The 13,196-nt window shown below is 39.5% G+C and overlaps 1 protein-coding gene across 1 annotated transcript; it reads right to left on the bottom strand.

Moving 5' to 3' along the window:
* Positions 1-372: 372 nt before the first annotated feature.
* On the bottom strand, positions 373-4,140 carry FADD (Fas associated via death domain). Its single transcript, XM_024218088.3, has 3 exons — positions 4,063-4,140; positions 3,376-3,684; positions 373-2,715 (listed from the first exon to the last, which is right to left on the bottom strand). The coding sequence occupies exons 2-3, from the start codon at positions 3,671-3,673 to the stop codon at positions 2,438-2,440; spliced, it is 576 nt and encodes a 191-aa protein (XP_024073856.2). The 5' UTR covers positions 3,674-3,684; positions 4,063-4,140; the 3' UTR covers positions 373-2,437.
* Positions 4,141-13,196: the final 9,056 nt, after the last annotated feature.

Raw genomic sequence — 13,196 nt, 5'->3', positions numbered from 1 at the left:
ATTTTAACAAAATAAAATTTGTTGAATTAGTCATTCAGCTCAAGATTAGCATTTTATTCAGCACTGAATTCAGAATTTGTTTATTTATTCATTAGTTTTTAAGAACTAAACTCTTCTGAAGTCTGTATGAGATACAGGCAAAGCAAGCTATTGTTCTATTACAGTTTAATTACTTGAAACTATATGCACAAAGGCAGATATGTGAAAGCTAGAGCATCACCCTTTACTCCTTTCTATGTAGACACTAGCAAACATTGGTCTCTGGCTTATTAGGATCATAAATATGTGTGTGCCAATCTTTCATTGTTCAGCTTCTAAAGAAAAGCCCTTATGACAATGTTGTATGAAGGTACTGGGTACACATTACTTCAACCTTTCTAGTAATTGTAATCTAGTAATTGTGTTAACTTGTCAATTTCTGAAGCTCAGACATCAGCTGAATTGAAAATATGGAGACACGCATGACAGTTTTGTGTTGTTTCTGCCTGCTGTCATTCCTATTGAATTTCAGGCTTCTTGTCAATTTCTGGTGCTGAGTGCAGTGATGCTGCCATGTAGTGAGAAACTGACAAAGAGCAGTATGCTATCAGCTACACAAAACAAAACGAGACAGGTTCAGCAGCAAAGTGAAGCCTCTCCCTTTAGGTATGAATTTTACATTATGTTCTTAGTAGGATGTTTCAGAGTCCACCCGCTGTCCTAGTCAAAGTCACATCAATTCTGATTTCAGAGGAACTCACGCAAGATGCTGGCAGTAGACATAGATGACACAGAGGCATGAAAGCAGGTCTTAAAATAGGTGCAGTTTTCACAATCTTGGGTTAGTGTAAGGGCCCAATTTGAAGTTTGCAGGAGGCCCCACATGACCTTAAACTGGCCTTGCCCATCCATGCTTTTTTGACTGTGGGCTGTTTATGGGTTCCTTGAAGGGAGTGGTGTTAAGGAGCTGATGTGAAGGAAAACTGAAGAAAGCTGATGAAAGGAGTATTGGACCTGGAGCCACCTTCAATTAGAGCACCATGTGGTGAAGGAGAACTGATCCTCATCTGCATAGCAGGGTGGATAAACTGTAGGTGATGGGATTATATTTTCTTCAGTAACTTCATTTCTCCATAAGAAAAGCTTTGTTTTATTCACTCTGTATCTCTTTATCTTAACATGTGATGTTATCAAGAGCACAGACAACTGAATTCTACTTTCCCCATTGAAAACTGGGTGGATGATCTGAATGGGGGCAGTGCTCTGGCTTCTACTAACAGGGTGGGCTGTCAGAGTCTCTGAGTTGGTGGTGGCTGTGAGCAGCATCTTCAGATGTACATTTACAATGGGGGAAATCTTTTGCAGGAGGAACAAGGAGGGCCCCCTACACAACTACAGGGCAAGGTCTTTCTGTGTATTTTACAGTGTCAGGATAGCATCCCTTTCTTTATGGCAGGGAAGGTACTTAATATAAACCCTTTGTCTCAGGCAGTTTATTCTGAAAACAGGCACTTTTGAGCTGAGGAAAGGCCATGAGAACTGCTGGGCAGCTTGCACTGCAATCTTAAGGCCTAATTCTGTATGGTGCTTAACATCCTTGCATGAAAAAAAGAGCGCTTGAAGCACCATTCAGAACATATTCCTTACCTCTCAAGATCTGGCAGGAAGGGCAGCATATTGCTAGTGTCTGTTTGGGTTTTTTTTAATACAAACAAAATTATTTAGCCACCTTAAAAGTTTGGAAATGCATAGAAGTCAGGTTCCCACAGCAATCACCCTGAGTACATATTTCAAGGCAAAATTTTAAAAGCATCTGCAGTCATGCAAAATACCGTATATGGATAGTGGGCTGAGTTATGGCTACTGAAGGAATTGCAACTTTGAATTTCTTGATTTTTGTGAATTTAAGAATAATATTTTGCATTTAGGAAGAAGCACTTCATTCAAGGAGCACAAACTTCCTCATAAGCATTACATGAATAAGCTTCACAACACTCCTTCGAGGTAGGTACACAAGTACGTAGTAATATTCCTATTTGGCAGATGTGGGAGGCAAAGTGAATTTCACACTTGAGTGATTAAATATGACCATGGGCATCAAGATTTAAGTGTCTACAAATCAGAGGCTAAGGCCAGAATTTTCATAAGATACTAATGATTTTGGGTGCCTAACTTGATAAAAGATAAGGATTCTCAAAGGGCAGGTAATCAGCATTTTCTGAAATACCAAAACCCTTTAAATTGCCTCAGATTGAGAATCCAAAAATTAAGGACCCAAAATCATAAGTGTTTTCTGAAAGTCTTAGTCTATGTCTCTAAATGTGAATTTAAGCTCCTAAATCAATGATGGAGTATCCTAACTCTTGTTCTAACAATTAGACAGCATTCCCTCCCTTTTTATTTAAGCTCTCAGTTTTAATGTTGCATTTTATATATATTGTTTTGATTTCATTTAGTTTTAGTCGTCCCGTTGGAAAAGTTCAAGTTCAACTTTGTCTGCTACCAAGTTCATTTTGCAATCCCGAAGGGCTTTTATTAAGTCAGCAACCTTAGCTTCCTTTCCCTTCCATTTCTGCCACTCTCGAAGTGACTGCATCAATTGTTCTTGCAAGTTATAAGGATTGGCTGTTAGAATTCTGTCAATTTTTGTATCAGAAATTCCTAATCTTCGAACTAGCATTTTCCAGTTCTTCCCAACATTGTCACATATAACTTCAAAAGCTACATTCTGCTGACCTGAAAAATAAACAAAATGACAAAATCCAGTTTATGCCAAATGAGCGATTTACAAAGAGACATTTACAATGTGCATTTCTCTATTAATTCTTACTGTATAGTTTGTCCACGTACATATTAAGGACCACATTGTCGCAGTAAAGCCACTGGATGTGCTGAGGGCAGTGTAGAAACACCTCAGACCTGATGGAGTTTTCAGAGGCCTTGCCTCACACAGTGACAAAACTTGTCCATGAGTGCCAGGGTAGCGCAGCTCCCCTATCCAAAAAGCTGGTTGCAGCATGTACTCCCTCACCCTCCTGCATGTGGCCAGTGCAGAAACTAGTATGTAGAATTCCATGTGGCAGTCTAGAGCCAGAAATAGTGCTAGTTTGGAAGTCCTTGTTAAGGGTGAGTGAGACTCAAATAATGCATAGTCCATGTACTGGCCTTTAGCAGAGGGGTGAATTTCACCACAGAACTATTTCCGACTATTTGAAACATTATTCGCTTTTTTTTTTTTTTTTTTTTTTAAAAGAGCGAGGCAGACCTCTGCTCCAAAGTGTTAGGGGTTAGATTGAACGATTTCCACATCTAGCTTACTAAAAAAAAAAAAAAAATTATCAGTGTTTGCCACGGTGTTAGTTTGCAAAATAAAAATAAGAAGATGAGTCCACTTACATTTTTCTTTCTCATCTAGATGGTCGACAACATCACCTTGTCCACCTTCTATGAACTCCTGTAGTTGCATTATCAGATCTTCTCTTTTAATGGTTTTGATCATGAGCTGGAGAAAATCTACCTTCTCTCTTGCAATCTCCCGCTGTTCAAGGAGGATGGTGAAGAGATCATTGCCAGTTTTGACAGACTCAAGCTTCCTTTTGCCAATTTTGCTCAGGCACAGAAATTTAAGGGCAGAGAGCTCATTGTCAGATAAGCTCATGGAAAATGAATGCAGGAGAGACAAAAATGGGTCCATTTTGGTAAGCCCTGTGAAAGAATATCAAGAAAAAAATGTTTTGTGTGTAAGAAAACATACAGGAAGTCTCACAAGTTGTTTGCTTTCTGCATGCCTAGGAAACACCTTTCATTTGAAGATAAAATTTTCTTTTATTAAATATACACGTTCTTAAAAACAAAAATAAAGCTCTTTGGCATGATTACCTTCCTGGAAGGCAATTAACATTAGCTATTCCTCTACAAACATTTCTTACTTTCACTTTCACAATGCACTGTCATTATCAGTAACTAAAATCTTACACTTTCCAAAGTTTGGAACAAACTTCAATATACTTTCTCTTGGAAATCGAATTGCTGTTATGAACAATATGTAAAGATATGTTTCATTTCAGAGGAGTTGCTACTTACTTCCTGGTTTAATCTATGTTGCCCTGAAAGCCTAGCTGCGATGAAGAAAAACTTCACTGTGCTGAAGGCAGCTTTCCTTTTACACAGAGATCTGCCTGTCACCGGAAATCACATGAATGAGTGACGCAAACATTTCAGCCTCAGGGAGTGCTCTATTTTCCAGTGAACAGTAGATGGCAATACCATACAACTATCTATCCTACCATATACACACACACATACCCTGAATACTGGTGCCAGGTACACACATACTACTGAAAAACTACATCAAAATCTGTAGTCTAAAGATCAACAGAAGACCTGTCCAAAATGGTCCTAAATTATTATGAAAAAGCAAAGCAATTCTATTGTATGCTCAGTAAAACATCACCATTAAGGATTGTGTATATATTTAAATCAAATCCTTCCCCTTAAGAATTGTAACATCAAGAGTAAAAACTGATGTTCAAAAATACAAAAAATAGGAAAGAATGTGAAAGTATTCAGAAGTTTTACTCTGAATTATTATGGCAGCTGCATAAAGGTTTATTTCACACTAAAAAAGTGGGACAAATTTATGCCAGGTGTAATTCCCTTTAAGTCAGTGGATTTACACTAAGAATTAAGTTAGCGTATTCTTCTTACTAATCCAATACTAAGCCCTAATCATAAGAGAATCACAAGCCTATTTTCACACCTTGCTCAGTTCTCAGTACCTAAACTGAGATTGAACTATGACATCATGTTTAAACTGGACCCCTGGAAGTGTACTTGGATTTTTCAGTGTAGGGGTAGATAAATTAGGATGGGGCAATTATGGAGTAAGTCAGGGTGCTCACTGTTAAGTACACTGTGCCTATTCCATATAGTTTCCTGGAGAGATTAGCATTTAGGATATTAATAGCACAGAAAAGTAGGTGACCAAGTTCAGAATAGATATGAGGGCAGGTTAAACCTTATTTGAAAACTACCCCCATAGTGAGGAATGCATAAAGTTAACAGTCATTTTATGTTATATTATACAAAATGTATGTGTTTGGTGCAAACATTCAGTTCACCACCTGCCTCCTGCTGCAGGAAAAAGCAGGTCTAGCTGCTTGGCTGGTTATCTGTGCATAGTTTCCTGCAACCCTGTTTTACTGCTCCCCCTATATTTCCCCTTGTTGTTTTTCTCCTCTCATCCCTCTGTAAATAAATATTTCTCTTTCTTCCTCACTGTCCCCCTCCCCCGTAGGAAAAAGATTTAAAGGGGCCATGCTCTCTAAACCCCAAAGGGGTTACAAATGGTAAGTGTTTAAATAAGCCAGGGGTTCTAGGCCCCCATTTGCTGAAGGATTTTATGGCTTCTGGTTAAGTTTAGCATTTACATAGTGCTTTACAATCTATCAATCAACACATAAATCTGAAATGCCTACTTATTATTTTCTCTTTACAAGAGGGGAATGAATCACAGCAGTTAAGTGGTAAAGTGAGTTGATAAAGGCCACAAAAGGACCCAGTGTCACAGCCAGGGTCAGAACATAAGAGTCCTTTATTCCTTGTCCCTTATGCTATTAAGATGCTTCCCCTTGTGGCCAAAAGTCAATGGCTGCTCAATGGAGGAGTCAACTCCCAGCTGCAGGCATCTGCGGGAGTAGCAGCAGCTGCCTGAGTTATACTGCCATCCACAGCAACAAATTGATATCAGGTTCTTCTAAAAGCTGAGGGACCTATTATCATGAATTTCACTGACCTCAAAGGTGAAGCCTAGAATTATGAATACCTCATGATTATTAAGAAAATCAGACAAATTTTCAAACCCAGCAATCAATATTTTAAGCCTATTTTTATACAGAGAAAGCTTTTAGTTTTAAGAAAAGCTCCCAGCATAAGTTTAGCCCTGACATTGCTAAACTCTAGGGAACTTGCGATTATGGGCTTTACAGGGACCAACCCCTGGACTTTTCTCATAACTTTGTAACCCAACCTGAACTTCTCCCCTGTACTCTGGTGTCTGTGTTGGAGGGGGAGCTCTCTCACTCTCTTCCCAGACCACACGCATTATTAATTATTTCCAGCATAGCCTTCAGTTTACTAGGCACTGTACATACACAGAAGGTACGGTCCCTGCCCCAAAGAGTTTTCAATCTCACCTACGTAAACTCAAAGGTTATTGTCTGTATCTCCCACATCTCCATCCTCACACTCCAGTTCTAAGGAGGCCAAAAGCCATTTTTGACAACTTAACTTTCTGGCAAAAATAGTAAAAAATCCCAAAAGAACAAACCACCCCCAAACAAATATTGCCTTTAAATTTTATCATCCCTATGGTACATGTGAAACCTTCTCTGACCCTACCTCCAATTAATCACAAAAATCAGGATTAATACTGGTGTCTTTACCAGCCTCCTCTCTTCCTCTTTGATCCAGTAGTGGGTGGATTTCCTATCAGGCAGGTGTTATAAGCTGCCTAATGTATATGCAGCACCACTGCCCTCCACTGGATGGAATATCAGACCTGCTTAAAGGGCTGGTTCTGTGGGAGCCCCAAATGCTGCAGGAAGGGGAGAATTACCAGCAGCAGTGTCATATGGAGAGGATATGCTAATACTGGAGAGAATTATTAACACTGATAATGTGGGACATGATAGAACTCACTCCAGGCACTTACGTTCCCTGTTTTCTAAGAGATAGAGTAGGTCTAGGTATTTTCTTTCTTGTGTCCTGATGATGCCTTTAAACAAAGGCATGAGACACCAGAGTTACTGTGGGCTGGTGTAGTGAGGTCAAGCAGGAAAGATCCATTCACATCACAACAATTTGAAATACTCAGGTTCAGAATGTAAGGAGTTATCGGGCATAAGGCCAAGTAACAAACAATATAACGTCTGATTGTACAGAATGAGGCATTTTAGTGTACATTTTTATTCTGCAATAAAATATGAATCTATCAAACAGTGCACCAGTGAAACAAGAAAATACATGGAACTCAGTTCAGGCTGAGTCTATGCAAAGGAACTCTAAATTACAATAATTTACACCTTTTTGGTAGCTCCCTCAGCATGTAGATTAAACCATTTTAAACTCAAATTATTTTAGACACCCATAAGGGCCAGATTCAGAGCTGATATGTGAAGTGATGTAATTGCAGTTCAGTATGAAAATATGAGTGTAAGGGAGTCTAATTGGTATCACTGACACACTGAGGGGCTTAAAGATATAACTCAACTCTGTTTAATTCCCTTAGCCTCACCTCTGAAATTTGGCACAATGGAGTTGCACCCATTTTTACCAAGCCTGAATTTGGTCTGTTAAGGCTAGTCTGATACATGCACAGTTGAAAAACCCAAGCAGCTTGCTTTCCTTTAGCCTATTGCCTCTAAAGCCAATTCACAGGGTTGAGGAAAGGAGATGTCTGCCAGTGGGTAACAAATTGTAATCTTTTCAATGTGCAGAATAAGCTCAGTGGTTTGAGCATTGGCCTCCTAACCTCAGGGTTGTGAGTTCAATCCTTGAGGGGGCCACTTAGGGATCTGGGGCAAAATCAGTACTTGGTCCTGCTAGTGAAGGCAGGGGGCTAGACTCGATGACCTTTCAGGGTCCCTTCCAGTTCTATGAGATAGATATATCTCCATATATTAAAAACTACCGTATGTATTTGACCAGCTCAGTTTTCCAGATATTTAGATCTGAGAGTGATCCTGTCACATAATCAAATGATATCTAGATTTCATGGGCAATATCTTACAAGATCAGGCAGAGGGAGCTCAAAGCTTTATAGAACATTAAACAGATCTGTGCTTCAGAGTTCCGAGAACAGCATTAGTAAGAACTCCAACTCTTTAGATTTCTCTAGGGTGCCAGTCTCCAAGGTATCTAGGCATCCACTAAAGAATGCAAAATGTATTCTGTAAAGGATTTTGCTCTCTGCCCTATGAGTTGGCTTCAGTTACTTTGTGCATGTAAATGTGGTGTAGATGGTACAGCTTAGATGTCTATTGAGAGCCACATAATTTGTTTACTTGTTGTTGCTTTAAAAGCGGTATACCAAGTTGTGTGTATTGTACATTAATGATATTTAAGAAACGTATATAGCACTGTGTTTGAAATCCCCTGAGCAACAACAGTTTTGCTAAGTGGGTTTGTGTTACACTTTTGGAAGGTGCTTTGCGTAGGCCAGCTTTGGCGCATCTGGCTGGGTTTGCCCCATTCTACAGTCTGGTCCCCTGCATACTTCTTTCTGTATTCTAATAGCTGGGATCACACAATGCTTCCTGTGGGACCAATGGTTTACCTACTCTAATCTAATGTAAGTATCAGTGCTTATTGCCATCATATTGGAGCTGCTGTATCCAGCTGCAATTACAGTGCTTTCTCTATTACTCTCAAGCAGTGTCCTCTGGGTCTGAGGTCAGTGCGTCTATATAAACTGGCCAAACAGCCTCATATAAACAATGTCTTCCACTCCTCTCCTCAATGATGTACCTGTGGTAAGCTTGGAAAATAAGGGATCTGATTTCTTTATCAGACCACTCTCTCTCATTTAAAAGAGATTGCTTTCCCTTCCCATGACTGGGAACTCTGGGTACATAGTATATAATACGTATTGCAGTATCACTTTATATATTTCATCTCTTGCCTTGTTTCTGAGCTACAAGTCTGTCAGTTCATATTTATTTTGCTTGCCTTTGATATGATGAAAGTCTAAATCAATTTGATACTTTAGCATGGTGCCCTGCTCCCTCATATACCTGAGTAGCTGAGGTAAGAGGGCATGGTGCTCACTGGATCGGTAGTAGCTCATGACTGAGATTGTACAATTAAAGGAGAGCTCAGGAACATGTCTTTAAAAGAGCTGCTACCACATATGACCTGACTATCCGGATCAAAATTGGTGCCCCAGCTGCAGGGTGAGGAGAAAGCCAACAGATTGCTTCAGAGGTAGAAGCTGGATTCAAACCGGATGGGACTTGAGAAAGTTTGCCTCCCTCCTGCTGTTGCTTTACAGGTGGATAAGTGGCTTTTGTAAGATTGGCTGGGCTGACTGTCATAAGAGTGGGAAAACTGGCAAGGGCCATGTGGTTTTTATCTTGGCAAATAGAAAGAAGAAGGGGGGCATCCAAAATGGTGTGATATTGAAATTAATTGCATTCCATCCAGGTGTGATAAATCATTTTGCTGGCATCCTCTTCCTTTGGAACGGAAGGGATCTCCCAAAACACATCCCAGCCAGAATGGGGCTATGAAAGAAAGCAGTCTTTTCTGGGCAGAAAAAAAGAGGAAACATAATTGAAACTGGCAATTGTCAATGGCTGAACAAGGGAGTCAATTGGTAGCTGGAACTTAGAGGTGATGTCTTCAATTTAAATAGGCTTAAATAGTTTTGAATGATGGAGATAAGTTACCTATCTGACTTTCAACTAAATACACCTCTACCCCGATATAACTCTGTCCTCGGGAGCCAAAAAATCTTACCACATTATAGGTGAAACCGCGTTATATGGAACTTGCTTTGATCCGCCGGAGTGCGCTGCCCTCCCCCCCCCGGAGCACTCCTTTACCGCGTTATATCCAAATTCGTGTTATATCGGGTCGCGTTATATCGGGGTAGAGGTGTAGGTATCGAGTATCATTCTCTTTTAAGGAACTTATGGGCATCTCAGACAGAAATACTGAAGAATATTGTAGTTAAGGAGAAACAAAGTAAAAATCCAGAGGGAAGTAAAAGAACAAGGACAAGAAAAGTAATTTAGCTGGATAATATCTCATTTCTTTGTACTTCTAAGATAGATAAGCTGAGTTCCATGAAATTTGTTATATATCCAGGTTCTTACACTACTCCCATCTTGAGGGTCTTTTGTATGTGAGATCATGACTGCTCTGCATGGACATGAAAGCTCCCCTGGTACTTTTCATTAATGAAGTGGTTTGCCCTTGGGTCTTTGGCCAAAACTTATCCTTCACTACAACTGTGCCGTGTGCAGTGTTGTGGCTGCCTTCCACTCCACAGGTGGCTGCATTTTGATGGGGAAGCTGTTTCTATACCGTTTGTAAAGTGCTTCAGGATCCTAAAAGGGAATTGTCCAGGATGAAAGGGACTATTGGAAATGTAAAATTATTATGGTTCAAAAGAGAGAAAATTAGAGATGGACTTCTGAAATAGCTCTTTGTGGGGAAAAAAACACAAGTACAGCCAAGGAACTGAATGAACTTTGGCATACATATCTTGCAAACAGTTAAAAAATTTGGCCAAGTAACAACAGCAACAAAAAAATCAATTTTTACCAATGGCTGAATTTACTATTGAAACAAGGGAAGCCTTAATCCAACCAACTGTTGATACATTTATGTTGTGTTACTATTGGCAGGAGAAGGCTAGCATCAGTTAAATTAAATTAAATTACCTTTAGGGGAAAGGTAAATTTTAAACTTTTGTTCATTTTTCCCTAGCTAAAAATCTCTTATATTTGATTTTTCCTTAAATATTTAATATCAATGTTTATCATACAATGTAATTAACAGACATTATACAAGCATTATACATGTAACTATTATGATACAGCCACACGTTAGCTTAACATTACATTGTAGTCCACTAAAACCACACTTTTTAATTAAGCCACATATAAATTTTTACACATGGGGAAACTGAGGAACAGAGAGACTAAATGACTTGTCTAGAATCACATAGTAAATCAGTGGCAGAGTTGGCAATATACTCTAGGAGTCTTGACTGCCAATCCCAAAGCTAACTTGCTATCACTTAGTGTCTAAATATTGTATACATTTATTCTCTTACTTACCTGCCATCTTCCTTACAGTTCCCAACCCAATAAAAACAGGGGAAGGGAAATACTTAACAGAGCTGAAGTAAGTGAGAGAGAGAGAGAGAGAGAGAGTGTTGTCTCTTCCTATGTTGGAAATACAAATGTATAAACAGTTATAAAAAAAGAGGTTTAAAGTGCATCACCATGAATTATTTTACAAAGAGTGGGTCAATTTTTGCACCAACTTAGGCCCCACTCTTGGGAACACGTTTTGCAAATGACCAAGCATGTGACTAGTCCCATTGATTTCAGCCTCTGGAATCCTGCTCCAACCTTGCTCAGCAGAAAAGCAGCAGATCTTCTGCTAAAGAAGCCTCTGTGGCTGCAAAAGTAAGGACAAGATTTTTCCTGTGTGAATATTGCAGCCGTGAGCTCTTCCAACTGAACAGAGTTCCCTTTGGAGCCTTCAATTTTATATCCTTTATTTGGCTGAAGGGGGTGCTGTTGAGTAACATATGCTTTTTCCTGCCAGCACCCAAATATTCTGCTTCTCCACTCGCTTCCCAATGCACTCGTAGACTAGAAAATAAAATCTGGTCCCCTCCCTTCGATCAGTTACTAAAACTTCCATTTAACAAAGAGAATGAATGAAGCTGGCTTCACACTAAGAAAATGGGAAGTAATTCTGAATGGGACCTCACACTAGTTTTACACCAGTGGTGTTTTCTCCACTGACTTCAGAAGAGTTACTCTTGATTGATAGTGATGTACGTGAGAGCAGAATCAGGCCTATTGTGGTCACAGTATTGAGCACAGACAATGACTCATAATTTAATACCAAACTAAGGTGCATTTATTTCTTAAAGAACAAGTTCCAATGCAGACACCTGGGATTGTTTAGTCTAAATATAATCACTGATTAGAGGTGTGACTAAGTACATTTTACTTTTCCCATTAAAGAACATAATCAAACAGTCTTTTCCCTTTCTGTATGAGTCAGTTGGAAGGTGCACATTTTTTGGACTCTGATTAGAAAGGGCGGTGCCCTGCCTGTTCAAACAGTGTTCTTCAAGTAGTCATTTCCTTTTACATTCTGGATAATTCAATGCTGCCAATAAGTGACACAGGATATGACTAGGCTGGTTGCTCATAGGAATTCAGAAATAATGAGTAAGAAAACAAATCCACTGTCACAGAACCCCACCCTTGGCATTCAAAGTAAAGATTACCTCTGAAATATAGTATATTTTTCTATTCTTTAAACAAACCCTTCAATACATGATGGGTTCATAGTGCAGTGTTGAATTCAAATACACATTGTGACGGGAAAAGGCCAGATGGCTATAGGAAAGTAGTGAGAAACAGGTATATTAGCCCCAGGCTAAACAAATCCTGTTACCATGGTAACCAAATGGCAGTTGCTCCAGGTCAATTAAGACACCTGAGGCCAATAGTCCATAGTGGACCGCCTTAGCCCATTGGCATACCACATTGAAAAAGATGGAAAACTAAAATGGGTACATGTTTCACAAATTAAACTGTTTACATAAATAATGAGGTTTGAATTCTTTGCAGAAAAGGACATCCCGGAACCTGAGCATGAGGCGCTGCTTAACCACCACAATTTTAAGCCACAGAAAATGAGACTCCAGTGTAAGGGCTGGCTTTATCTGCTTCTGAGAACTTTTAGTGCCCAGATAATTAGAGCAATCATGGGAGAAGATGCAGCCCTCCTTATAAGCCAATACTTAAGGAATAATTCACTCCCCGCCAACCAATCATGAATTCCTACCTGTGATCCAATGATTGTTATGGAATGGTATGATAAAAATACTAGCCAACTCTTAAAACCCTTAGGAAATACCAATATGTATGCCTGGGAAGGGGAAGTGGGATTTATAAACACCACAGGAATACCAAACTACTGGAAAATAGGGGTTAAAATAAAGGGTCCCTATGGGGGTACCACCTGGAGTTCGAGCTACCCACGATTACCATATCAGTGGGATGAGCCTGTTAAGACAGGAACAATACTAACAGTTATTGTAGAATACTATCCAATACCCCGTAGTGAATTGAACCTATGGTTCCCGGACACTTGCACCAGAACCTGGACCAGAGAATATGCATTCGAAAGAAGTACCCCAAAGTGTTTGTGATTCAAAGTGATCCAGTAAAAGTCCTGATAAATCCACTATTAGTAAAAATAAAAATTGGTATGGATTGAAGTTAAAACATGTCTAAATTGGAACCCAAATGTTCACCCTACTCCCTTCCTATTATAATGGCCTGGATAAAAACACATCAACACTCCAATAGCCAAGCAAAACGAGATGTAGTAGACACCATACTAGGAGAAGTTGGATTTGGAGCAGGAATTATGAATACTGAAGACCTGGAGGTAATTAA

Source organism: Terrapene carolina, unplaced genomic scaffold (assembly GCF_002925995.2).
Source record: "Terrapene carolina triunguis isolate 2854851 unplaced genomic scaffold, T_m_triunguis-2.0 Scaffold96, whole genome shotgun sequence".
NCBI classification, from domain to species: domain Eukaryota; kingdom Metazoa; phylum Chordata; order Testudines; family Emydidae; genus Terrapene; species Terrapene triunguis.
This window is presented reverse-complemented; position numbering and strand designations above follow the sequence as displayed.